Raw genomic sequence first — 27,778 nt, forward strand, 5'->3', positions numbered from 1 at the left:
AGACAATAGCAAATTAAGTTGCTGTTGTTCACTACTCCTCATTGGTTGCTGCCAACTTTCTCTGACTTAACAATTACACCTAATCGATCACAAAATAAATGATTCATGGAAGATGAATAGGATGTGGATTGATAGGCCTGGATTCTGCAACTTTGGCTACTCAATTGAAATTGATAAAACCTGATAACAGGCCCATACATCCTCATCTATTTTCCTTTTGCCAATATAGAGATTGTAATTAGGACCCAGTAATAACTTCCTATCTCTCAGCTAATCAATATTTTAGCAAAAGGAGATTAGGCCTAATGAGAGCTGGTAGATTTGTGGAGCAAGCCAATGAATCTTTCTGTTACTGTTACCATGGAAATTCATTTACCTCCTAGGAACCTGAGGCTGACAGAAGGCTGCTATGAATCTAAATTTAAAATGTAAATTTGTGTTCAGACATGCTTTAAATGCCATTTAATGTGCAGGCTTTTAGTGTGCACGTTATTTCAAAAAGCCATAGAGTGCCATAAACTCTTATGATTTATGAAGCTTTTTATTTTTTTCACTTTGTTGTTGGTTTGTTTTATGTTTCCCTTCAGGCATCTTATTTTTGTTTGAATTTATTTTCAAAGATGAGGGAAGAAAAGCCTTTAGATTATGCTTTTCTGGGAGCAGAATATTTAGAATAATGATTGATAACTTGAATGCTTTTGGAAAAGCTCTACATACAATTCTTTCATCTGAAAATAGGGGAAATTACCTAATGGATTAGACAAATTAATTTTGGGTTTGGTCACATATTTTTTGTTCTTCTCCTGGTTTTGTTCATAATGATAATGAAAAAGCTATGCAGTAACAGCAATATTCTTTGGAAAACCTTGTATTAAACCCATTAATTAAGATTTTAAAATGTATTTCTGCCTTTCAAAGCTTGGTGTCTGTGCCATTATGACAGTATTAGAATGCTGCAGATTTGACAAAAATGTACTCTGTTAATTTGGGAATGGTAAAGGTTTATTCCATGCTGAAAAGAAAACAAAAGAGACAAAATGTTTAGGCTGTGGGAGCTTCTTCGGGGTGACACCCAAAGCCAGAACTTGTCTCTTTTCTTTTATTTTCATCATGGAATATGCATGCTGACGCAGATACCTACTTGAACTTCTTCAACCCACTGTTAATTTAGTTCTTGAATTGACCAGGGAAGGAAGTAACATCAGTTAGTTTTTTTCAGAGTTTAAAACATTTTTACATTACTGGTCATCAACCAAGACAATAGTGTGTCGTTTCATGCAACATGAAGGACAAGAACTGTTCATCATTGCCTCCTTTTACAGGAGCAAAAGATACATGTTGGATTTTTATTGCATATCTCATAGCACCAATTTAATACTCGTACCCAATATTCTTCAATGTAATTATCCTTCTAAGAACATTTTCAAAGGTAGAAACAAGAGTGATCTGTCCATTACACGGCATACATAAAATCAGCTCACTACTAATAGCCCTGGTGGGTAAAAGCTGTTTAGCAAAGTCGTTTCTTCGGTTAGGGTGCAGTTTATGTTCAGTCAATGTACAGTACACAGACTGTCTGTCATCACCATGGCAGCCTGGAAGCTGACAGGTGCTTATTTAGGATTCAGAGTTGCGCAATATTAGCCTATAGGAGTGGAAGTGGCTGATACAGAGCCATCAGTTTGACTGATTCTTCCCCTGAGGTGCCATTTTATCATTCAAATCCTAGTTGGGGGCTCTTAGCTTGTCTGTCCTATTTCAGTCAAAAAGAGTTCATCTGGATTTCAGCTAAATTGCTTCTCATTTGAATCCATGGATTATAAGGCAATTTGTAATGTGCCTATTACTTTTGAATATCTCTAGACTCTGGAATCCTCTAATCCTTTTGAGTGCAGATTAGGGAATTCTGACCACCTGTATCTTTGTAATTGGCAAGATACCTAGTAAATCCCAAATGGGATGTAGAGTAGATAATCATAAAGGCATACAACCAGAAAGATTATGAGAGAGAGACAGAATCCCACAGAATAGAGGAACGGTAAATTATTTTAAGCATATAATTGCAATATACAACAGCCATGGTAAAAGTTCAGTGAAATACCAGGTCCAAATCCAGTCGTCTACAGGAAAGAATAATTTTCTTTTAGCTCCAAATTACCCTTCACTTTTTAAGAGTTAACTTTCCATTATCAAATTGTGACTTTTTAATGAAAAGACCAACTGTATGTCATGTCTGTTGTGTGTGGAAATTCACTTCCATTCATATAGAGTGTGCTAAGTGAATAAATTGTTAATAATTCCAGACAAAAGCCAATTTGTGTTTTTATTAGTTTAGACATCTATATGTAAAAAAATGTTCAGTATTCATTTGTGTTAGGTGTACTTTATTTTTTTAAAATCAATAATACAACTTGTAATTGAGTAGAAACTATTCTCTTATAATGTTAAACAAGAGTAACAAAAGAGTTTCATTATAAACATCTGCTGTGCCAGTAATTATAGGAGTGATAGTAAAATATCTTTAATTTTGTGAAACCAGTCATCCAGTTTAAACTCTTAATGGCCAATTTCATGGATTCCTTCTCCCATGGGTTAGACCCAACACCTGTTAAGATCCACAGCATTGTATAATTCCCTCCTGCTCCCACAGGTTTGGGGATTAATAAGTATCAATTTACCAAAGAGCCTTCAGATGGGGTTGTTCTAGGTTACTGATGTTCACTATGGGAAATGCTCGAATGCATCTTACCTTCCTGTATCCCAGGTGAATGCTAATAAGGCATGATACTGTATGTTTTATGAAAATAGAAGCTATGGTATTGGGCAGTAGCATGAGCCAGTGTGTGTGTTATTTAGCCTGGAGGAATTACAGCATTGTGAATCTCCAGGGATCAGTGAACATTCCCATTCTTGGCTAGAAAAAGCAGAAAATGTCATTAGTCAATCATTAAAAAAATATATTCTCCTGTTGTAGCCGTCCAGGTCTAGTCAATGCAAGTGATCCCAGCTACCCCTGGCTAGCAGACTCTTGGCCTGCGACGAGCCTTCCAGTCAACAGTGGCACCAGTGGACCAAATGATCTTGGAAACTTTGGCCGTGGAGGTAAAGGATAACAGCATCTTCTTGTCTAATGACATTTAATGATATTTCTGAATTCAGGGGAAACAATATTTCATAAGCACATTTTAATTTCTTCATAGATTAGAATGTACACATTATATAAATTTATATAAATGTAAATTCAGTCCCTTTGTTTCTATAATCACTGGGATGTTGGTTCTAATAACTTTCTATATCATTTGGAGAATAAAAAGAAAACTTATTGTTTTGCATAACATTCTGATCGTCATTCTTTGCAGTCACATTTACAGAGAGATGAGATAAAAAATGGTATAATGCAGTCAGACGTGAAGGACAGGCACACGTCCCGTCACAGATGCTGATAGCTAAGCGAAGGCTGTACATCATTTTCCCTCCATTGGTTCATGGACCTTGTCTCAGCTGAAATGCACACAAGCAGACTGACACGTTTATTTTTCATCTGAAAAGCCTTGATAGTCCGAGTGGCCTCCGCATCACTGCTTTGCCTCTTCCTCCTTGTTCTATTCACAGATGTGCTGCCTTCAGTGCCAGGCCAGGGAGACAAAACAGGAACCATGCTCTCTGATGGCGCCATCTACAGCAGCATAGACTTCACCACCAAGGCCAGCTACAACAGCCCCAGTCAGATTTCACAGGCCACCCCTTATGCTACCACACAGATCCTTCACTCCAACAGCATCCATGAACTGGCTGTAGACCTGCCTGACCCCCAGTGGAAAGCTTCTATCCAGGCCAAACAGGAACTCACAGGACTGGGCTACTCACTGCCTGATAAAAACTCCTGCAACAACAGTAAGTGAATCTTAACCCATCCTGCCACCGCAGAGGGTTTATTTGAGCACATTTATCACTAAAGCATGCTAATGATGTGGTAATGTGACATGGGCCTAAACCTTTCACCTGCTAACCTTTCATCAGGTAGAACAACACACACATCAGATCCTGTCAAGTCCAGATTTATTAGAAGCATAGTACATTACAGTAGACCTTGTCTAATGTGTTTTCTGAAGTGTGCTGTGAGTGGATCCTTTGCTTTTGCGTGATGAAACTCTTGGAATGAAAAGTGTGGTTTCATATCCAGTGACAGTGCCAGCAGATTTGCATTCACCCTTGCAGTGTCTTTGGAAGAAATCTGTAGATTAAAGTACTTTGCTGTTACTGTTTTGCAAACTGCAAGACAGCAGTTCAATTAGACAACATTTGAAGGCAAACAAAGAAAACAAGCTTTAGTATGCAAATTACATTAAGCTATTGTTTTGTTTTATTCATAATTGAACTTAAAATGATTTATTTTTTGAGTTGAATGTATATTAAATTTTTTAAAAGATATTTTAAAAGCTTTTAGGCACTCAAAACTTTTATTTAAATTGAAAACTCACAATTTTCTTTCTAGCTTTCTAGCTTCCCCTAATGTACTGTCAGTATAAAATAAGATCATGTGTCCAAAACATATTGTGTTTCTTATTTTAAATTGTACATACTGTATATGTAGCATGTATACAGTTGATGTACTGTATATAGTGTATCACTGAAAATATTTTTATCTAAAGGATTTAGGTGACAAGGTTTGGGTTCCCAGAAAAGCGCATGATTTCCACAGCTCTGGTTCTGTTTTAAAAGCTAACTGCATGGACTGCATGTGCTTGTGCTTTGAGCTAATCACCTGACACCACTGTGATTTTTGCCCTCTAACCCTTAGCACTACTTTTCATTCCTGACTACCGATTGGCCGAAGGATTGTCTAATAGAATGCCACACAACCAATCACAAGATTTCAGCACCACCAGCTCTCACAACAGCTCAGAAAGGAGCAGCAGTCTCTCAGGTTGGTTTCACGGTTTGAAAACTCAAGTCCTTCTGCTTTCTACTTACCTTTTATTAGCAGTATGCAGCCAGCTTGAACTTTTTTATTTTTATTGACGTACTTACTGTTGCATGCTCCATCACACTAATAACCTCTACATCAACTGGGAATCAGTATTAATGACCACTCCCTCAAACTGCTTTGCTCTAACATTTTAATGCCTCTCAAAAAGTTTTTTTGTCCACAGGTATGAAGAAGAGCACCAACAGCAATATTTCTTCTGACAAGTTTTACATTTTGTTTTCCCTTGTTGTGCATAATATTAAACAACACAGTTAAATGTTTTTTTTAACTTAAACTAGCACTTCTTTACCCTATAAAACATTATAAATATTGTCTTTTGTTTGGATTTATCATTATTACATTAGGACATTGTGCTGTAGGATTTCCTGTCCTTGAGATGAAACCTTAAACTGCTTAGTTAGTGAAAACTCATGGTAATTTTTGAAAGAACAGAAATGTTAAACCCAGTCTTCTGTCCAAATTTAACTCAAGACTTGCACATTCTGGCTTACATGATGTTCTCCCTTAATTCAAGTGGTGAAGCATTGTCTCACTTTTCTGTGTAGTCGGTCTGCTGGTACATAATGGCTGCAGAATGACAAGGGTGCTGCACTTAAGTGATGAAAACATTCCAATGTATAAAGAACTTTGGAATTCTTTGGAATGAAAAGTGCTATATAAATGCAAAGAATTATTCAGTTATTGAAGTTCACAAATGTTTTGTCGGATAGATAGAGTAATTGCCCTTTGGTAAAGGTGGCAATTCAGGAGCCATTTTTTTCAATTTCATAGAAAAATAATGTGCAAAGACAGAAATCATAAATCACGGGATATGCACAGACCATTCATATTCCTCATCTCTTTACCTATTAAATTTATGAAATTGTATTGTTTCAGGGGCTTGTCCAAGTGTTAACTCCAAAGTTAAAGTAGCCTTAATGTGGAAAATGGGATTCCGTTTTGGCGGATTTTGTTAGTGGGTTCAGGAATGACACACAGTTTGTGCAAAACTTTAATATAAAAACTCTTTGCCTTTTGAGTCAGTGAGATCATTTCCCATTTTATTTCTAATGGTTACTGGCTACAATAAAACCCATGTACTGAGAATTACAATGTCATTTATAGGACACAGGAGCCTCTGTGTAATCTAGTTACAAGCCAGTGCTTTAACTGGTCTTTAATCCAATACATAGGCAGCCATTATGCTCATGAAGCAGATATTATAGCTGATCTAGAGTGGCTATTTAATTTTGCTTCTGCTTCCTTAAGACTTCTTACAGGTTAAAAAGTCACATTGCTGCCTGATTGTGGAAGTAATAGAGGCCCTGATTTCATTAAACTGTGCATTAATCAGGTTCTCTTGCTTGGGGATAGACTCCATTTCAGAAGACAGGCAATCTTCATTGTAGAATAAGCTCCATGCAAAGTGGTGTGGATTTTCCTAACCTGCAGTTAAAAAATGTATCCTAGTGCCATCCATGAGACTTTACAAACATGAAAGCAGAATAATAAGGTCACTCTTATTTACTGCTAATTATGCAGGGAATTGTTTTTGGTATGTACAAAAAACTTGTGGACAAACATTGATTTCTGCAAAAACTCCAAATGTATTTCAAATAGCACCTGCACATGCTGTAAATCTCAGCCAACCAAAGCTTGATGACCTTATTATGTGTACCTCTCGTAATACAGTTAATGTAGTGTCTCTGAAAATCACAGATTTTGATGAGAAAACTGACAGTTGATTCTCCCTTTAAAAGGATTTAAACTGAGAACTGAAATTATATATCTTTCTTACATTGTTACTTCCCTTTGCATATTTTAATGATTTATTTACATGAAATGAAGAAACATTTTTACACATGATCTCATCTTCTGTACTCCAAATGAGTCCACTCCAGAAGAAATTTCAAAATAAGTGTGCTTATAAATGACTGTGTAAACAGATTTTTGAAAGGTAAATAATAATAAAGCTTTCATTGCTTTGAAGGAAAGAAAGAGGTAGCTTAGGTATTTTGGGGCTTTTTGAAACAAAGCATACTAAAAAAAACATTTTTGTCACTGCAAAGCAACCTAATCCAATAATTGCTGGATTCAGCAAATGTCAAGCACAATACAAATCTATACTCCTCTCTGTTGAGATACACAGAATAATAGTAATGAGTCTGGGAAAGGGAAAAATAAAAATGTTTTTAGTAATTATATTAAGATTTTGAGGGAAGCAGATCCCTTGATGCACCACTGAAAACGTCTCAACTACCAGTGACATGGCAGCTGAAGATACTAAGAAACTAGAATACTCTTCTGTTTAAACCATTTTTTTTTGCAAAACCAGATGAAAGGCCAAGTGGTTTAGTGGTCACAGATGATGACAGAAAAGCAATGCATCTTTCCTTAACTTCATTATAGTTGGTGGTTTATAAGTTGGTGTTTCTTCTTTAAGATGTGTCACTGGTTATACATCATGTCTAAGGCTGTAATGCTTGGAAGGATCTCACAACTAAGAACAGAAATATAGTCTATTTTAAGATAAATATACACTCACTGGCCAAAATATAATGAATGCCCCTGAATAATGTGTTGGTCCAAGTCAGAACATTTTAAACAGCACATTACATTTATTTCACAGAGATCTGAAATATTTGCAGCCTAATTCAATGTTCCTGCCTTCATTGAGGACATAAGGAGTGTAATACCACAAAGGACTGAGTTGCAAATTCTCATGCTTCACAAACCAGCCATTCATTGTGAATACATTGGGAGAGTCTATTCATTTTACTTGGAGGTTCCTAATATTTTGACCAATGACAGAACATGGGGATTTCTTCAAGGATTAATTTTTATTGAATCTACTTCACATAGCTGCTCTAACATGTGAGTTGGTATCACTGGAATAGTAAGCTCTAACAGCATTCTTTACCCAGCTGCCATTCAAGATTTTCAAGACGGAAATGAACATTAGGGAAGAGGTATTGCTTCCAACAATGCATAAATTCCAAACAAGTTTAGCAGAACTGTTCAAAGTAGATGGTTCACATATCAAAATTATTTTCCTGTAAAAAAGTTTCAGGAAAAATATTAATAAACCTCATCTGAAATAAACACAGTTTCAATAGTGAAATGTTAATCAAAGAACATAAGTGCAAGCTAATTTCATTCAATAATTCAAAACACTTATAAATAGAAATGTTTGTGAAAAAAATACACAGTCATGTTGCTTTCAAGAAGTGTCTAGATAAGATCATTGGATCAATTAGCTACTAGTAATCAAAAATCCTAAATGGACCAAATGGCCTCCTCTGTTCACAACCTTTCCAGTGATCTCATTTTCTAATGAATATGTAAGGCCTGTCCTGAAGACCCGATATACAGGCACACATTATACTATGAAGCTACTGTCAACTATTATGGCATTTGAAATAATCAAGGATTTTCTTTGACATTGTAAATTATTATTCTATACTTATACATTATCCACCCTTCTATTTTCTAATCACTTTATCCAGTTCAGGGTCGCGAGGGAGCCGAAGCTTCAGCTTGGCATACAAGGTGGGGTACACCCTGAAGTACAATATTGATGTTCTCCCCCCTTCCAGACACTAGAGTTTTTGGTATCAGTCTTTTCATGTATTAGGTAAACATGAGCTACCCAATGGAGAGTTTCAAATTACTTTCCCTCTACACAAGACATCAGGGAAAAAGTTACTTAAAATCCTTCTTAATTTTATATAGAGGTTTTGGTCGATAATCAACTTTGGAATTACATTTCTAAAATGTCAGAAAAATAAGAAAATGTGTCACAGTTTGCCTTAATTAAAGGGGTCAATATTAATCTCAATTCCAATTGTAATGTAGTGAGTGCTCTTCTCAAAAATTGAGACTCTTAACATTCTTAACAACTTTGTGAGGAGTGAGGAGTTGCTGAAACTGCATGTCTCACCATGAAGAGCTTATCTGGCTGGCCTAGGTCTCGAATATTTTTGTACAGTCTGCCGTAAGCATCAGTTTGTACGGGCATATGAAAGTAATAATTTTCCTCCTTCTGCACATCCTCCCTGTCTGGTCAGAGCAGCTATGTTGCAGGAAGTAATGAGTCATGTTCTAACAAAAGGCAAGTGATGTCTTATTTGTGTAGCTGTCTGTTGCACTTCTTCTGATTGGCCAAATGGGGTGAATACTACCAAGAGGGAACTGATGACATGTATATGAATATTCCTCCTCCAGCCTGTGCTGCTGGTGGGAGACTTTACATGTTGTAAGCCACAGACCCAGGAGATAAGAATGTAGGGCTGGTGAGTAAGACAAATCTCCATAGCAATGAGACAAAGCCACCAGCTGCAAATATGGAAAGAACAAACAGGAGGTATTAGCCTCTGGCAGCATCAGTTTGTGGTACAATTTTGTTGAAAAAGTGGAACAAAAAGAATGAAAAATGCTCTTGGACAAACCTGTGGTGAAACAAATTATTGTAACAGACTATAAATCTCTAGAGATCCACAAAACGGTAACATCATTTGTAACACTGAGGTCTAATGTTTGAGAACACACAAACATAGTGAACTAGGAAAAAAATCTGAATTGGTGCTGACATTTTATTTTCTTTTTTATTTATATCTGTAAGATTTTATTTTATATATAAGGTGGTAAACAACATTTTTAAATAAAATATGAGCAAGAGAAGTGAAATAAGTATTCAGCCATTAAGCAAGTGTGTTGGTCACTGTAAATGCCCTAATAAGAGCAACACATTTACCATATATATATATGCTATCTACAGGTGGAAAAGGAGGAAAGAAAAAGAAAAACAAAAGTGGATCCAAACCTCAGAAGACAAATGGATCAAACTGGGCCAATGTTCCCCTGCCGCCTCCACCTGTCCACCCGCTGCCTGGCACAGAGCTTGACCACTACACTGGAGATCAGCAGGAGGGAGGGTAGGCTAGTCTCCTCGCATTGCTGTAGAAATAAGTTGCCCAGTCTGCAACAATGGCAGACTTGATTAATGCAATTATCACAAAGAGACAACTGAACCATTCTGCTTCAGGACTTTTGGTTATACCCATTTATTTCTTAATAAAACTTGGTAATTGTTACATTTTGCTATCTTCAAAAATGTGTTTCTGACTTCATCTGCCCTTGATGACCAATGCTTACTATACTCCAAAACCAACATTAAACTTTTTGTTGTGGTTCTACAGATCTGACGGTTCTTTCCTTAAGGATAAGAATTGAATAGTTATACCATTTGGTTAAGTTTCCAGCAGCTGGTTACCTGATTCATTTTACAAGACCTTTGAAGTTATTATTGCATGTCATATAAAGGGCAAGGCACTAGTTGTGTTCAATTCAAACTAAGGTCCAAAAGCTCTCACTGTGTATTTAGCTGGATTTCACCACGTGATAATATACTGTATTCTGGAGCAGTAAAACTGATGAGTGGCTAGATCACAATAAAAATACAATATGATTAGTGTCTTTTAATCAAACATATTTTGAACAGTGAATATTTTGAACATTTTGAATTAATTATATATTTTAAAGAATAAATACATTTTTCAAATGTTATGATTCCATATGATCTGAGTACTGTAACAAGTCATACTGATTGCAGTACTGTTAAGTTTTGTACTAAAGCAATAGAAGGTGACTTTTTCCCATTTTTTTGTACTGGGTGGTGGAGAATTACTGTAAATGCTCCTGTTCAAAAGCAATAATGGACTGATTAAAATATCTGAAGGCAGACTGTTATTGGCTTTTATCATAACTTAAAGCAGAGAAACTGTCCCTTATAAGACACCAACTCTAAAGACCAATATATGTGATTTGCATATGATGATGAATACAAAACAAAAATATAGGTAATTTATTATTTTCAAGGAAAGGTTGTAATGAATCATGATTTTCCTTCCAGCAGATTACAGTACATGACAATGTTAGGAGAACTCCTTCAAGTACACTTTAGTATCCATTGTCTAATGAATTTTTGAAACACTAAGATTCCATAACATGGTCAGGATGTCTTCAATGAGCTAGTTATATTGTACAGTATTTCATGTGCCTTACCCACCGAGCAGCTAGGCCTCATGTTGGACTAAACAACAAACACAGATGAACCAAATTATACTAGTGTCATTTTCCTGATGGATAAATATGAACTGTTAAGACTGTTAAGGGAAATTAATTGTGAATTTCCTCTTATAATCAGTTTAATAGTTACTGACTGTACCAGCATGAAAGAGGTTAAGACAATTTCACAAACTTGTCTAAACTTGCGACTCCATTTCTTTGCCCACGACAATCCCAAACAGCAGATTGACTGTGTCAGAATACTATCACAGCTCAAACAGATAATGCATACTGTATGTGGCTGCTGTTGAGTGGAAGGTCAAGAAACTCCTGATGAATTCAAATTTTCATCCTAGGTCCCATTTCATACATCAGCCCTGCCACCCAGTTGCATTTTTCTAGTGATGAAGCCACAGCTAAAGAAAATAAACCTTTATTGTATGTGTAACTGCTGTTATACATATAACAAATTTAGTAAGTACATTGTAGTCAGCATTAGTAATATCTTAGCTTCTTGTTTGTAGATAGACATTGTTACCTCTTATTATATATTGCCCAAATATACAAAGCTTGGGTAAAGTCTTCACCGTCTGTGATTCTGAATATTACACATTTCAAACATATATTTAAATCAAGTATTATTATAATATTTGTGATGCCGTGTTGGGAGGTGCACAGTAGAGGCACAGGTTCAAGGTGAGCCCGCGAGCAGAGACACACCACACAGTATCATGGCTTGATTTATCCTGGCTCCCGTTACTCAGATATAGCACCTTCTTTTTTCGGGTGTGTGACATCACTTAGCCCTCCTACAATGGCAAGTGACAGATTCAGCTTGTCAGGGGCAGAGGGGTGACCCAGTATAGGTTGTGCATGAACTATGCTCCTTGTTCTCCACTCTGTTTGTCTATGATGATCAGCTCTACATCCTGTTCCAGTGATTGCTGGTTTCCTGTCACCAGTTTGTGATCTGCACGCAGCCATCTTAGGCATGGGGATGCCTTGAAAAAGTAAAGCCATACCTTGCAACGCACATCCCTACACGGGGTGTCACAGATTATAATGATAGAATATATATTCAGTATACTGTATGCAGTATAGCTACACCAATTCAATTAATAATTCTGTGCAATACACAGCTATCTTATCCTACGTCATGCGTCTGGTGCTTTTTCTTGTGCCCTGTGATGCTGTGAAATACCACTTTTGGTAATTGTATCAAAATATTAACTCAATGAGAGATTTCCTAACATGTGTAAAGCTTTTAGCAACCTGTGTAATGGTCTTTTTGGATGAATAAGATGGTCCTGTATAAGATGTATGAAAACACCAGCATTTGCTCTGCAGGAGGTTATCATTCTTGGTGCCATTTCGATGTCAGAACAGAACTAGAGTATTTTCTTTTTGATACAGATTTCATATTTTTCACTTTTTCCCTGAAAACAATAAGAATTAATGTGAAACTCTCAGGCTGTATTCTGCACAAACATCAAATATTAAATAAGCAGCTAACACCTACTGTAGGTTAATTTGGAACATATATTGTGAGGGCAAATTACAACTTTCCCTTGAATTTAATTAATTTAATGATTTTAATTTAATGTGGCTTTCATCCACATTATTTTTTATCTGGATAAACATCTTGCTTAATAAGGTCTCTAGTAAATGGATTTTCTTATGTCTTGTAAATTTGAACTCAGGACTGGCAGTTTGAGATTAAACCTGATTTTGCATATGATGTCTGAACTGTACCTGAAGGCATTTTTGGATGATTTTTGTTCTCACAATCGTAATTTTAGGTATGCTAATCCAGTTTCATTCAGTTTTCACAGTTCTGCTTCACCTCCTTTTTTAAATTGAGCTATGTGTAATTGTCAGAAGCCAGAGGTAAAAAACAAGGTTTACCTTCCTTTGTGGTAGACCTATAGGTCTTTTATCCTTATAAACTGCCGGCCCTCCTGCAGGTATGAGAGTGACGGCTGGGGACCTCCACTCCCAGTCCAGACTTACCTTCATCAGGGGTTGGAAGATGAGCTGGAGGAGGAAGACGAGCGGGTGCCCACTCCACCCATCCGGGGAGTGGCTTCCTCCCCTGCAGTGTCCTTCGGTCAGCAGTCCACCGCTACACTCACGCCCTCCCCACGGGATGAGATGCAGCCCATGCTTCAGGCTCACCTGGATGAGCTGACCCGGGCCTACCAGTTTGACATTGCCAAACAAACCTGGTGAGAAAAGGCAACTTCAGGCATAGCGGAACCACTTTACCATGTATCAACGCAAAACTTTTTCTGTCTGTGGTTCAAGGCAATATAAGCATGTATTTCGTAGGTCATATTTTAGATGAATGAAAACGAAAAGAATTATATGCAGTAGAAAAATTTGTGACATACAAATTCACTGTTCCAAAGTGGTAAATATGGTGAAAACAGTTAAATTGTTAAAATCCTTTGAGTTTCCTTTAAAGCACATCCCTTCACATAATTTCCTCCACATTTATATATTATGATTGAAAATTCTTTAAACAAAAAATGCATAATGGGGGTGATATTAGACTGTTTATTAATAAAACCAATAAATGTGTGGCATTTTTAATTTCTCTGAGTATATATTTCCTTTATTAATTGCACACTCCTGCATGGAGCTTCAAAGTGCACCCCTTCTTTACTCTTGTGTTTCAGCAAGAAGTGCACATCTCTCATTAAAGTATTAACAAGCGACAGAAAGGTTGTCATGTCTTAATAGAAAATGCCATGTTCAAGGATAATGACTATGCTGGGCTAATCATGATTTTGACATTTGAAAAGACCTTGTAAATGTGACAGATTCCCACTTTGCCAAATACGACATGCAAACAGAGACTTGAACGTGCTGTCGCTCTTTGCCCTGCAAGGTGCTAGATGGATGACAGATGTATGAAAAACAGTCTCAAAACAGACTGTTGGTCTACCAAGGGCATGTTCTCCTTCTGACGAAACACAAAGCCATTATGTGGTCCTAAGACAAAATCATTACAATTCTGAAATTTTGTGTTGAAATGAATGAGAATTGTATTTTAGAAATGTTTCACTTGCTTTATTGCCTTTGGAATTGCACAGGTAGAAAAACACCATGGCAATGTTATTTAATATATTTAATAAATATATTAAAAGTGATATTTTACAGTAGGTCAGCATAGTGGTACAGCTTGCTGTCTCACTGAGTTTGTTTCTGAACTTGGGCATCTTCTATGGGGTGTATGTGTCCCACCTCAATAAATATGCTGGCTAGGTTTATGGCAATTTGTATGCTATGTGTGTATGGATCCTGCCTTTGACTGGCAACCTATCCAGAGTCTTCTCCCAAATTGTTCCTTGTGGTGCCAGGTGAGGCTCCAGCTCTATAGGATGAAACGACAGTGAATAATGGATGGATTATATTTGTACCTATAGTCATGGGCTGAACCGTGGGAAATTGTTCTAATATAATGAAACAGTATATACTGCAAATACATTATAGAAATTAAAATGATTTTATTTATTGTAAAATATTGTATAGTTATATTGTATAAATATACTTCTTACTGTATTAACATCAGATTTATTCATAGTACATTTTCAACTGTGCATAACCTCACTATGCTTGCTGGACACAGTTACTGAACAATTTACACAAACCAACAATTTCTGTCACTCACAATTCTTGTTGAATCAAAGCAAGAATGAAATAAATACCAACACAATTCTTAAATATAAAACCTGTAAAACTTTGTTAATTTTTTTCTGGTTATTTCCTTAAACTTCCCTTATGGCTGTCATGCTTATTTATTTTCTTTCTATCAGGCACATGCAGGGCAGTAACCACCCACCCCAAGCCCCTGCCCCTCCTGTGGGGTATATCTCTAGTACTCTGGTCTCAGATCTTGAGACTGACATTCCAGATGAGGAAGACGATGATGAAGAAGAGGACGAAGCTTATGAAATGGCACGGCCACTCAGAGGTATAGAGCACACCCCTGGCTCCAGCATGGACAATCTGGACAGCTCAGTGACAGGTGAGTAAATGCTCTTGTTAATCACCTTGTTTAATAGAGATTTGTGCTCTCTTTTTGTTTTATTGCTTTTTTTTTCAGGCATTGAAATGTTTATGTTGCACAATATATACAGAAGCATACAGAGGAAAGCTGACAATCTTGTTACTTTTTATGTAAAATGTTGTTAAACGTGCTTTATTTCTCCTGAAACATTTTGACAAGCATTTATGAAGTCCATGGACCTGAAAATATATTCACTTGAAACTGACACTTTTGGCTTCATTTTTTGGTTTCATCAGTTTAGGCTGCTCAGAAGAATGATAATAAAAAAAGATAAGAAACATTCATGCATTTTAAGAAGGTTGAAATTTAAAGGAAAGGTTAGCATGCTTCAGCTTACAGAGAATACCAGATGCTGAGGTGAAAGTTAGTTTACAATAATAGTTGTAAAATATAATAATGAAATATATATATGAAGCATATTTCATTATGGATTCAGGTCATGGGAGGTAGTTTCTACTTTTATTTTTAAAACACATTCACAGCAGTAAAGAAGGAATGATTTTCAGAATTTTGGTACTATTACAGCAGAAAGATAAAACATAAAATTATCCTTCCCTGTATCATAGTCTGTGAAAGCACTGTAGGTAAGTCGTACATTTATATGAGCTAGATTATTCTTGCATCCTGATACAATCCACACTTCTTCAGAAATTCCAAGCAGTTTAATCTGCCAACCCCCAATCCTTCACAGAAGCCTCTTTTTGGTGGAAAAAAAAAACAGCCTTCCTGCATTTTTTGCTTGAAGTAGCCCAGTTTTCAAAAGCAATGGAAATCTAGAGTTATTATACTTGATGAAACTGACATCTTGTCATGTTTGTGGTGTAATCGCCTCCTAATGAATAGGAGAGAAAGGAAACTGAACAGCCTCCAGACTCTTAAAAACGGGGAAAAAATGTTCTGCAAGGCAGCACTTTTGAATAGTGATGAAGAGGAGAATGGAAGAGATTAAAAATCTTGCCATTTATACTCAGAGGAAAACAAATTTAGGGAGCTGTCATTTAGTCTATATATCAGGAAACTCCAGTACACTGTGAACATTTGGCGGTGTTTCAAGGTCTGTACTTTTCTGTTCTTTCATTAAATACATGATATAGACTCAAATGTATTTCCAAACACTGTTCATATGCTGTAGTTTAAGAATGTATGCACAGCTTGTTGTCAAGGTGAGGTTTGCCAATCATAACCCCACCAATTACCTTCAATCAAGCTCACCTGTTAGCAAGCAACCTTTCAAGGAGCACTTTGATTGAGTTGAACAGATGCTACTTATTGGAGGTGGTGTGGTGATGTCACTCCGCAGGTGTCTCTTAGGAGCATTTCAAATGTTCTGTACCAGTGGACCTGAGTGGGGGGGGTTCTGTGATTACAGATAATATCCTAATAAAGAACAAGTAAAGGTTTACATGCTGAAAAGTGAAGAAAAGAAACACAACGTTCCTTTGCAGTCTACATATGCTGACGTAGCCACCAACTTGAACTACTAATATCCTAATATACATATATTAGTGGCACAAAAGTATACAGTTTTAAACCTAATTTTTAAAGTGATAAAATATAACTAACTATTCTGTTGCTTCTGTGATTAGCAGACTCAATGTGTTTCTTTTACTTGATTTCTTGGAAGTGATTATTAGTCCACTTTACCTGGGGCTGCCAGCATTCCATATTTATTGCCTATCCAATTTAACTTTAAATACAGTATCTCTTTCCTTCAATACGAATGGATTAAACAGCTTGATCATCTTTAAAAACAGTTTTTTCTCTCTGAAAAAACACGGCAATGACTGACAAGATCATTGCTCTATTGCTTCTGATCACATGATTGCAATCAAATTGTGCTTCTTTAATGCTAATGCAAAATTAATCCTCCTCAGTTGTTCTGTCAGGAGATTTTTATTTTATTATTCAAGGGCATGCCACAATCTGATTGACTTGATTGTTTTTACAGAAATCAGTTTTCGGTTGCAAATGTTTATTGGGAAAAAAAAGAATCTGAATTTAATTCTGCATTAGGATCCTAAGTAATTATTTTCAGTAACATACATAGAAAGTACAGTAGTGCAGATCCCAAACTCTCTATGTGTAAAGATGTGTATTCTGTCTTCAGCCAAGTTTTATTCCATGCAGTTAAAACAAAATTTGTTTTATATGTATATGTTTTTCAAATATTCTTGGGAGCCTAAATCTCAAAATCAGAGCCGATAGAGAATCAAAGGAAGATTTTAAAATTTGCTATCCCAAAATCTGAAATCAATTAACCTGAGATTAAGAATTCACCTTCACGTGCAACTCCATATCATTATTACTTTTTGAATTTTCTTACTGTTAGTTATGGTAGATTTAATGCAAAAAGACGTATTTAATGTCTAAAATGTGACAAGTAAAGAAGGCAGAGGTTGGAGCTGCATCAGCATGCCTTGGCTATGCAAGAAGAACAAAGAACATAATGTTTCAGCTACTGAGCCTCCTTCAGGTGTGAGGTGGAGAGAAAAGCTGCAGAAACATAAAACACTAAAGAAAGAGCAAGTGAGAATGGCCACAGCAGGTGAGAATGTGTATCCAAACAAATAGAAATTTGAGGGATGCATTTCTATAAATATGTGAAAAGCTCAGATTTGTAATGAATGGGGAGTTTTTTTAATAAGAAATTAGTCTATCATCAAAAGCTGGTGGAAGATGTGATTCTAGTTTCAGAATAATCCTTGATTTCTGAAGTCTTTCTGGAATAAAAGTCCTTGAAGCATTTTAAAATAAAGAAAGCTCAGTGTATAGGGTTTTGAAACATTGTGTTTTGTTTTCTAATTTCAGCATGGGATTAACCTCTACTTCTTTCTTCTCATATCTTTCCTAGAAGAGAAAATCTACAGCACATTGCCCCTTACAATCCTAATTGAACATTTTTTAAAAAAAGTATAGTTCAGATGACAAAGCCATATAATTTTCCATATCATTTTAAATACACTATACTTGCAGCTGAAGAACTCAAACTTAATTTCATGTTTGTTGTTTTCTTTAAATTTATAAATGAGATCCAGAAATTCTTAAAGGCTATTTACAAAGTGCCTTTCAGATTTTGTACTGCTCATTTTTGTAGAGATCTGACTTTTTTCTGTTTTTATTCAACTGGCAGTTAACATGCATGACTCAAAAGACTGGAAATGTATAGTAGTGATTAGGTTCTGCTTGCTTTTGTGCCCATAAAAAGACAGCAATTAGTAAGTTCACATTCTTAGGCACAAGGTTTAATGGATAAAGGAGACGCCGGCTCATCAACTAGAATGATTTTAGCAGAAAATTATATGCAAATGAAGAACCGAGTGATCATAAATTAATTTTAGTGGCATAGATGTTATTGTCTAGCAGTAATATTCCAGTTTATCTGCTAGCTTAATGGCATAGAAGTGAAGGGCTTGGTGACCAAAGATGAATTTAAAAAAGATATTGTATCACTTCTAAGGGATGTGAAATGTAGTTGTTTATATACACAATCACTTAGGACATATATTAGTTTACAGACACTATTTTAAATATGTCTAGCTTTTGTCATGCCCGGGCAAGGCAGGGTTTACAGCATCAGTCTCCATGGTAACCAGATGTGTTCACAAAGTGTCAAACACCTCCTGGTGCTGTGAGAACTCGCTTGGGGCTTCTGGACCAGCCACCTGTCCCAACTTAATGGGTAATTATTTCATTAGCTCCAGTTTACTTAAACCTTGGTCTGCCACAGGCAGGTGCTCTGCCATTGAGCTTACTATGAAGTTAAGAAGGTACTCTTAACACAACAAGCTTGTCAGATCAAGAAATATTCTGCCTTATTCAGTTTGTCTGCCCAATCCTGAGATGGGACCCCACTGCAAGCCTGATTCTCATCTACCCCCTATTCTTTACTCCTGCTCAGCACCCACAAGACCAGTGGCACTGTGCAGCTGCTCAGTTCTCTTGTCCTGGTTGGCTTCACAGCTCCACTGCCCTGCTTTATTCTGCTTAGCTGCACTGTGCCTTCTCGGTCCTTTCAGCCTGGCCACACAGAGGATTCTCTGCTTTGTCCATTCTCTGTCTGTCTTCATCTGTCTGCATAATGCATCCCCCAGCTCTAACCTCTCACCACTCTGCTTGTCTTTACTGGGATAAAGCAAGTGGATTCCTCAGCCTGTCCTACAGATGCAGCTCTTTCCAGTTCATCACTGCATTATTAGTTCAAGTAGGTAGCTGCGTCAGCATGTTTAGGCTGCAGAGGAACAAGTAAAGGTTTATTCCATGCTGAAAAGAAAAGAAACAACACACCCGAAGAAGGCTCCACAGTTGAAACGTTGTGTTTCTTTTCTTCTCTCTTCAGCATGGAATAAGCCTTTACTTGTTGCATCACTGCATTATAACAGCTTTGATAGAAGTCCTAGCAGAAAATAGAGCACATGCAAACACACTTCATGGCGCAACAGTGCTATGAAGATGATGCAAGGTATCCATAAAAAATTATTACTATAAGTCCATGATGAAAAACAATAATTTTATTAAAACAGTCAGGTTTTGAGAATAAATTGAGTATTTATTAAGGATTAATTAAATGTATTGACATTGTATATAATCATTTAGGTTGTTTTATAAAAATGAGAATGGGGATTTTTTTTGATTATATAATATTTTACTTTGATTGCATAATGTTTAAATTCTGAATTTTTCCTGCAAGTATTTAAAAAGTTCCCCTGAAAAATGTACACCAATGTCATGTAACAAAAGAAAAGCAAAGCTATAGTGGGAATTTTTGCACACTGTTTTACAGTCTATTTTGTTTATACATAGTTATGATCCAAATTAGATTTTTAAAAAATGTTTCTTTGTGTTTCTACAAAACCTACACCGTCCTTCTGATTTATATTTTAGACTTAACAGTTCTGAAGTGTTTTTAATGTATTTCAATAGATCATATGTGCATTACACATTTAATTTTGGGTGAAGGAAAGTAGATGAAAGAGGTCACATAATTTACTGTCATTCGGAACATTATAACATTGTTCTAGCACTTGTGTATCTGTTAACCTAATGCCTCCAAAGAAGTAAATCAGGGTATAAAAGCTTACTAAATTGAAGAATTGACTGTACACTGTAGAAGCTGAAGTTTCTAATTAAAACTGTGTCACTGGACAGCAATTAGAAAGAATATCTGACTGAACAGCTGAGTGGCATCTGATTAGATGGGTACGAGTCCACTGGAGCATCATCACCTTCACTGATTCCACTGACTCCTGCCTGTCCTGTGACAGCAAGGCCACTGTCTATTCTTTTCCAGAATAAAAGACTTCACAAAACAAACATTTCTAAGACACTTTTCTCCTGTATGGGTTGCTCTATCACCCAAAAGAGCTGAACAATTATCATTTAATTAAGGACAATGTTTTCTCTCAAAAAGGCCTTGGTACCAAGTACAGTTCAGACCTTATTAATGTGAACTACGTCATTAGCCGAATGGGACCTGGGATTGTTTTGCAGGTACTGATGGGCTTTTGTGTCAGCAGGGTCTCTTCAGCATACTATATAACACCTGCTGTCTGCAAGCTTGACATGTATCAGAAAGATCTGCCTCATTTCTGTACCTAACCTATGACCTTGAAATTTTTTTTCTTTCGCACTACAGTGAGAAAAATAATCACATAAAAATAATCATGGTGTACAAATTATAAACAGCTTTATTTTTCAGACTCTTAGCAATCAACAATATTTTTTAATCAAACTGCCTTTATTGTGGCTCAACTAGAAAAGGTGCTTGCTTTAAACACAAGTACGTTTTATGATCCATATGTTGCTAATTTCATGCCTCACGCTGACTATCTGTGATTTGCTATGTGATAGTAAGTTATAGCTGAAATTAGTTGTTGGGACATACCAGGCACCTGCTAGGTTGTAGGGGCGTCAGTGAGAGACTTGCTGCTGATCCATTCAGTGCTAGTTCTCCTATCAAACACTTTGGACACCTGTATGTTGGATGGTTCTGCAGTGGGGCAAGTACACTTGTCTCATTTTCTGCCGAAAGGATTAGGATATATCACCGGGGAGCCAAGCATTAAAACAGCTGGAATTTCCAAATTAGGAGGTTTGTGATTAAAACAAATCATCAATTCCAAATTTCTAAAAAAAAAATGAGAAGGTGGGAACCGCTGTATCTTTCCTTTAAAGCATGCTTTTGAGCTGTCAATCCCTTTTCATACTGTAAACCCCAGGTGCTGGCCACAATGATGAGAGTTAGCATAATTTGACAGCACTGCAGGTTCAATAATGGCTTTTGTGTAGCAAACCAGTTGTGCACTTAAGCAAGTGGTAGTTGGCAAATTAATTAAAAACTAAACTTTGAACTTTGAAATGTCTGGACTACAGGGCTCAGCCTGCACTCAATTTAAGTGCCTTGACTAGTTTAACAGAACAGGGGGTTCTTATCTTAGACAATTTAATGAGTATTTTCTAAGTCCAGACCTCCAGAATATGTTTTCTTCAGTAATACATAATGCTGCAGGTAGTATTGTAAAAAAGAGAATACACCAGTGTGTTATCAGACTCTACAGGAAGAAGCACTGAAAAATAATATCCCCGGGTGTTATTACAGAAAATAGAGAATGTATACTGTACATTGCTGGGAATTAAAATTGACATAAAGAGAATAAAAGCAAATGATCACTTTTGTAGTGAAATACAAAAAACACCAGAAATACTTTCCATTGAAGTGGGAGATCAAAGACAGTGCAGATATTTCTAGCTCCATACAGTGCTTCCAGTTTTAAGGGATAATAACACTGAAGGTTGGAGGTATGTGGTTCTTTGAGGCTTGGGAATCAGTATGATTTACAAGCTTAAGGACATCTGATGTCTCCAGTGGGTCTCTGCAGCATATCATATTTGACATTCGGCAACAGAAAGTAAAAAGTTTACAGCATATATGTTTCATTGTTCTTCCTTTCAGCCATGTAACTTCAGTCGTGCCCTTTTTTCCTTTTGTTCTTCCTTGAGTTAATTCTCCTAGATCCAAGCCCTTATCTTGCTTGATAACCTTTGTTGTTTAATGTCAATACCTGCTGCTTTTCTGCAGAGCCCCCAGCTGTAATGACAGGCTTGCCCTCATTATCCTCATGTCTCAAAGGTTGTCTGTAACCTTATATCCTCCCCATTGGCCTTTTGGCTTCGGTTCAGGCTCTGTCCAGCCTGGAAGTAGCAGATCGATTGAAGAAGTCACAACTTTCAGACACACACTTGGCAAACAAAGTGAAGCGGTGCCGGCCTTTGTTCCCTCTCTGTCTCCCTCCATCATGTCTACTTCTGTCTCCCAGTCAGTTTTGTATTCTGGTGTTTTGGAGGCTGCCAAGTAGCACAACAATCTGAGAAATGTCACTGTTTAACAGCTAATGTGTGTATTTTGGCTGGATTGTTATGGCATTCTTTTAAGCTGGTTTATATTCAGAAGAAAATTAAGTAAGACACCATGTTTAGAGAAATATTTTACACATTCAGCCCATACATTCAGCTGGGTGGAGTGGTGGCACTGTGGCTAAGGATCTGTGCTTGTAGCTGGAAAGTTGCCGGTTCAAATCCTGTGTCCTGTAGGAGTAGGCATCTTACTTTGTTGGCCCCCTGGGCAAGGCCCTTAACCCCAGCTGCTTCAAGGGCACCATATAAATGGCTGACCCTGGACTCTGACCCCAAGCTTTTCTCTGCCTGCCTGTGTGTCTCATGGAGAGCAAGCTGGGGTATGTGAAAAGACAAATTCCTAATGCAAAAAATTGTATGTGGCTAATTAAGTGATTTCTTAAATGTAAATATTCCTTCTTAGAACCCCTCATAATTTTAGGCATTTCCAATGTTAAGCATCCATCAGATACTATACAACATACTATACCATGGGTTCCTGAGTTATCCTTTACAGGAGGACAGACATTCCAGAGGATTTGCAATAATCCCTTTTATATTGCTGGTGAGTTTATTTTTTTTCTTGTATGTGAAGTCAAACACTGACTTTAATGAACAAAGTAATTTCCTTCTTTTCAAACAACTAGGACCTTTGTGAAATTTTCTTTACATGAAATACTAGTTCCATCTCATACAGTTGACCCTATAGGAATTATAATTTTGAAAGTAATACAGGATTTTTAATATGGACAATTAGGCTTTTCTTTTCTAAAGTAGGTTTGCTTTCAGAGAAAAATGAACTTGCATTAAAGATACTTTATTAGTGAAAATTGTGTTGTAATCGAATTATGCACTGTACTGTAGGAAGGCAGGAAATCCAACAGGAAGAATACATTTTCCTTCTCCTTACTGTACAAAAATTAAAATATTAGGTACTAATCTATAATAATTTTTGTCCTTGTCATCATTATTGTTCCAGATATTCAGATTATGTACAATATTCCATTATAAATATATATATAAAAAAACTTCCAGCTCTTTGGTAGATACTTTTGCCTCCATCATTGATCAGACCTCAAGGTTATTAAAGGGAAACCAAGGACAGTGAAGTTAGGATTGCATTTTAAGATTATTGAACAAGTAATAGGTTTATTCTATGCCAAAAAGAGAAGAAAGAAAATAAAAAGTTTCGGCTGCTCAGCCTTCTTCAGGTGTCACCTATGCAGCCTATGCATACTTGTGGGTAATTTTAAATTATAGGTGAATGACAAATTAATTATGACAATTAAAGGAATCATGGGTGAATGACACTTGCTCATCCTGAAAGGACAAAATGCATAATATGACATAACCCTGCTCTTGTTTTCACAAATGCAACTAATTATACAGCTGCTTGGAAAACATAATAATTAATAATGATAATTGCTTACACTTATACAGCGCTTTTCTGGACACTCCACTCAAAGCGGTTTACAGGTAATGGGGACTCCCCTACACCACCACCAATGTGCAGCATCCACCTGGATGATAGTCATAGTGCACCAGAACGCTCACCACACATCAGCTATCAGTGGGGAGGAGAGCAGAGTAATGAAGCCAATTCATAGAAAACATAATTGATCAATTAAGAAAACAAGTGACAGCAATATAGTAATGGTCTGTATACAGTACATATTGTTACTAGATGAACTGCAGAACTATTGTATTATACAGTATGTTACAAACTGAAATCAATGTTTACTTAGGATACAGTTTGTTTATTTTTTTTTAAATAGGACATTTATTTAAATAGGACAAGTATTGCACAATCAAGTGGTCTCAAATATCCTCTAAATTAAACCATAACATTTTTCACAGTAGTAAAACTATTTTCTAAAAAGCCAAATGAATTAGATTTTCCTGAATACAATAAAAAAATACCCACACAGCACAACATGTCGATTTCACAGCATGAGAAAAAGGTATATCATAAGAAACTAGACAACCTTGGTTTCACAACAACAGATTTCCATCACAAATACAGCAAAGCAATCTTTTATTATAAGAACATACAGTATATCTAGTGATGTTGTTCAGAGATATTGCAATTTTTCCATATTGTCCAGCAAAATATAACCACAAAAGCAAAACTTGACACAATATATTGTAGCGTATACAGGTTCTTTTCAGAACAAAGGACGAGTGGTGGCGCGATTAACAAACCAAGCGCTAGCTTTATTCATTAACAATTACAAAAACCAAACACAGGATATACACGCACATGAGGAGACTGACTGAACACATACACATCTTGAGGGTGGTAATTACTTAACAACACGCTATACTCTTATAAGACTACACAGGGCACTAGAATTACTAGGACATTATTTACACAGGTAGGGTCAGCCGCTGGTCATCGTGCTGACCCTCAGACTCTCCCCAGCTACCACTCCCAGCATGCCCAGCGGTACTACGAGCGCCTAGGGGCGCTTCCTCCTCACCACCAGGCGAGGGCGTTACAATATAAAACCCCAAGTCCTTGCCTTGTAATTGCAAAATTACATCTGAACAGGACATCCACAGCCTGAGATATGATTTGGTAGCTCCAGTATGAGAGGAATGAAATGCTAATGAATAATGAAAAGCTATGGGGTCTTGAGGCTATTTTCAAACTGCCCGCCTATGAAAAAGCTGATCTGATAGGTAGAGATAGAGTCATTCAGAGATTTGTGACCATGCAGAGGGAGGTTTATAGGGCATTCTAAGCAATTACCAGGGTTTATCTGCTTTTCTTTGTTTCTCAGCTTTCAGTCAATATGATCAATCAGGTTGTTATCCGCTGGTTATCAGTTCACACCTGAAGACTAGACTGGAGCTATTTTTTACAGTCTAAAGGCCATACAGAGCTGTTCCAGCACTGCCTATAGGCTAGTAATTGTAAATATATTTTTGGTTTATTTTCATTTTTTAGGCATGCAAAAAAAAACATTCCAGGTTCATAAAAAAATATGCAGAACTTTTTTTTTTTATATTTGCCCAATATTTCTCAAATTTTATCCCATGTAGTAGACATACAGGGAAAATACTACGAGATTTTCAGGCTGCTACACATGCCACATCTTGAAAAAATGATCTTTGAAGACAGAAGATGAAATGTTTCTTTTGTTTTTCTTCTTTTTTTTTCTTCTAGTGAGTGGTCACAGTCATATATAAAAAATCTGGTGATTCAGGCAAAGCAATCCCTGAACCCAGAACCAGGCCTGTACAGTCTATACTTCCAAAGATATTACAAAATATTTAAGGGTCCATCATTCCAGGTGGAAATTGCCTCTGGAGAGCTGTGAAAGTCATTTGGGTATCCTAACAGCCAAGTAAAGATATCTAATATAATATTAATATTTTTTCTATAAGCCCTTAAAATATTAACAATATTTAGAACCAAGTTATAGTATATATACATTACTGTTGTAAAATTTGTACTATATTGTTACTTTATCTGTAATTAGGTTTCCAAGACATTAATCTTACGTCAGTGTACAGTACTAGCGCATGTGGAGAACAGGCAATCCTAAGTAAATAGTATACAGTATGTATATTTTGCGGCATATCTTAATTCTGTGATGCTGTATATCCAACTAAAACTAGAAAGATCAAAAAGTTGTGCACACTGCTAATATAAATCAAGGTTTGTAAATATAGTAAAACAAGGTTCTGGCTTTTACAGATGCTGGTAAGAACACTGTGTTTGGGACCTTAGACCAGCCTCTGTGTGACTAGTTACAGTATTTCCTCAGTCCAATGCCCAATGATAAAGTTCAATTCTGAAATTTGTTAATGTTTTTATATGAATTGAATTTTATACAAGGTTTGTTTAGTCCACTTAGACATTTTAACAGTTTATCTTAGTTGATGTATTCAAAAAAAAAATCATCATTCCTCACTGAAACATTTGCACAAATTACATGATTAAAAAGTGCAGTGCTGAACATTTAGCACGATGACAGAAAATGTCAAAGCCTCAGAGAATCAGTAACCTTCAGTAAAGATAAGTTTAATCCCAATTAATTACACAGCATGCAAGTATCACCAGTAATTAGAAGATTTAAAATAATTACCATACTTAAAATGAGACAGCCAGATGCTTTTAATCACTGAAGTTATTTAACAACCAATTAAATACCTTTTTAAAGTATTGCTTGAGTTCAGTCCAACAGGGAAATTGATAAAGCAGATGACTTGAGTGACCACAAGTATGGATTTGCAAGTCTAGAAGTACTTGCTACTGTATGTTTCTAGAAAACAGTACAATTTGTTGAGGACATGAGAGGCATCAAACAACCAGGTTGCATATGAAAATCCTTGCAATGTTTCATTAACAATGCTTACAGAGAAAAGTGAATAGAGGCCAAACTTATTTACTTGGTGGAGTCCCAAGTTTATACTCATAATGCACTGTATGTTTTCTTCAGGATAAGAGTTAAGAACACCATCTACTTTTCTATAGCAAACTGTAAGCTTTTTCTGGGGAAACAGCTACTGTAACTTATCCTATTTACCTCATTGTCATTATTTCAGTAACTCCTAAAATCCTTATTTTTTACAGAGAAATGCTGAGTTTCAAATGCCTATGGCTTACTGGACCCCCTGCATTTTATTTTTAGGTTCAATGATTAATGGCTGGGGTTCTGCTTCAGACGAGGAGCGAAACTTCTCTAGCCATAGATCTAGTGTAGGTAGCTCCTCTGACGACTCCATTTTTACCAACGGCAGTTTTGCCCAGGCGCTGGTGGCAGCAGCCGGCAAAGCAGGCTACAGGTTTGATGGGACAAGCCTCACCAAGAAAGGTCTGTAAACCTATGACTGAAGCACATCTCTTGCTGCTCTCAACACTCCAGCTCTATTCTCTCATGGACCTGAAGCTTCGGCTATGGCTACCACTCTGCTACCAATCATGCATGGCTCCTAGCTTGGAGGTGCTCTCCAGATCTTCCAATCGCACTTGACTTCAGCTTCGCCCATCTTTTCACTTTCAAGGAGGGAGTGAACGCCATCCTTCAGAATCTGGAGAATTCTCTTAAGATGGAATTCTGGCTTTTATCACTAAGCTTCCTGCCCCTCTTCCTCAAATTTAAACACATTATTGCACTTTGTTTTTTTTTTCTGATGTTCCTTTATAAATAACTGTCAATTGCATTCAATGTCATTAATGTTATAACAGGTATCTTCTTCCTCAGACTGCTCTATCATTTGAGACATTTTCTGTATGTGGGAATCGGGGCCTTCATTGTTTTCTGCTGTAAAAA

At 36.6% G+C, this 27,778-nt stretch overlaps 1 protein-coding gene across 13 annotated transcripts in view; it reads left to right on the plus strand.

Annotated features, from left to right (window-relative positions):
* robo2 (roundabout, axon guidance receptor, homolog 2 (Drosophila)) overlaps positions 1 to 27,778 on the plus strand; it is a 618,934-nt gene that overhangs the window by 572,201 nt on the left and 18,955 nt on the right. For 6 of the 13 annotated variants that reach the window (XR_001477914.2, XM_015341922.2, XM_015341923.2 and 3 more), the window contains 7 exons: positions 2,975 to 3,102; positions 3,613 to 3,894; positions 4,802 to 4,927; positions 9,747 to 9,903; positions 13,000 to 13,260; positions 14,854 to 15,065; positions 27,137 to 27,319. Coding sequence is in view for 12 of the 13 variants with exons in the window: in XM_015341922.2 (XP_015197408.2) it covers positions 2,975 to 3,102; positions 3,613 to 3,894; positions 4,802 to 4,927; positions 9,747 to 9,903; positions 13,000 to 13,260; positions 14,854 to 15,065; positions 27,137 to 27,319 (1,349 nt within the window). In the remaining variant the exon portion in view is untranslated. The remainder of the gene's footprint in view (positions 1 to 2,974; positions 3,103 to 3,612; positions 3,895 to 4,801; positions 4,928 to 9,746; positions 9,904 to 12,999; positions 13,261 to 14,853; positions 15,066 to 27,136; positions 27,320 to 27,778) is intronic. The other 7 variants (XM_015341930.2, XM_015341931.2, XM_015341932.2 and 4 more) reach the window with 3 other exon arrangements.

This window comes from Lepisosteus oculatus, chromosome 5 (assembly GCF_040954835.1).
Source record: "Lepisosteus oculatus isolate fLepOcu1 chromosome 5, fLepOcu1.hap2, whole genome shotgun sequence".
Taxonomy (NCBI): Eukaryota; Metazoa; Chordata; class Actinopteri; order Semionotiformes; family Lepisosteidae; genus Lepisosteus; species Lepisosteus oculatus.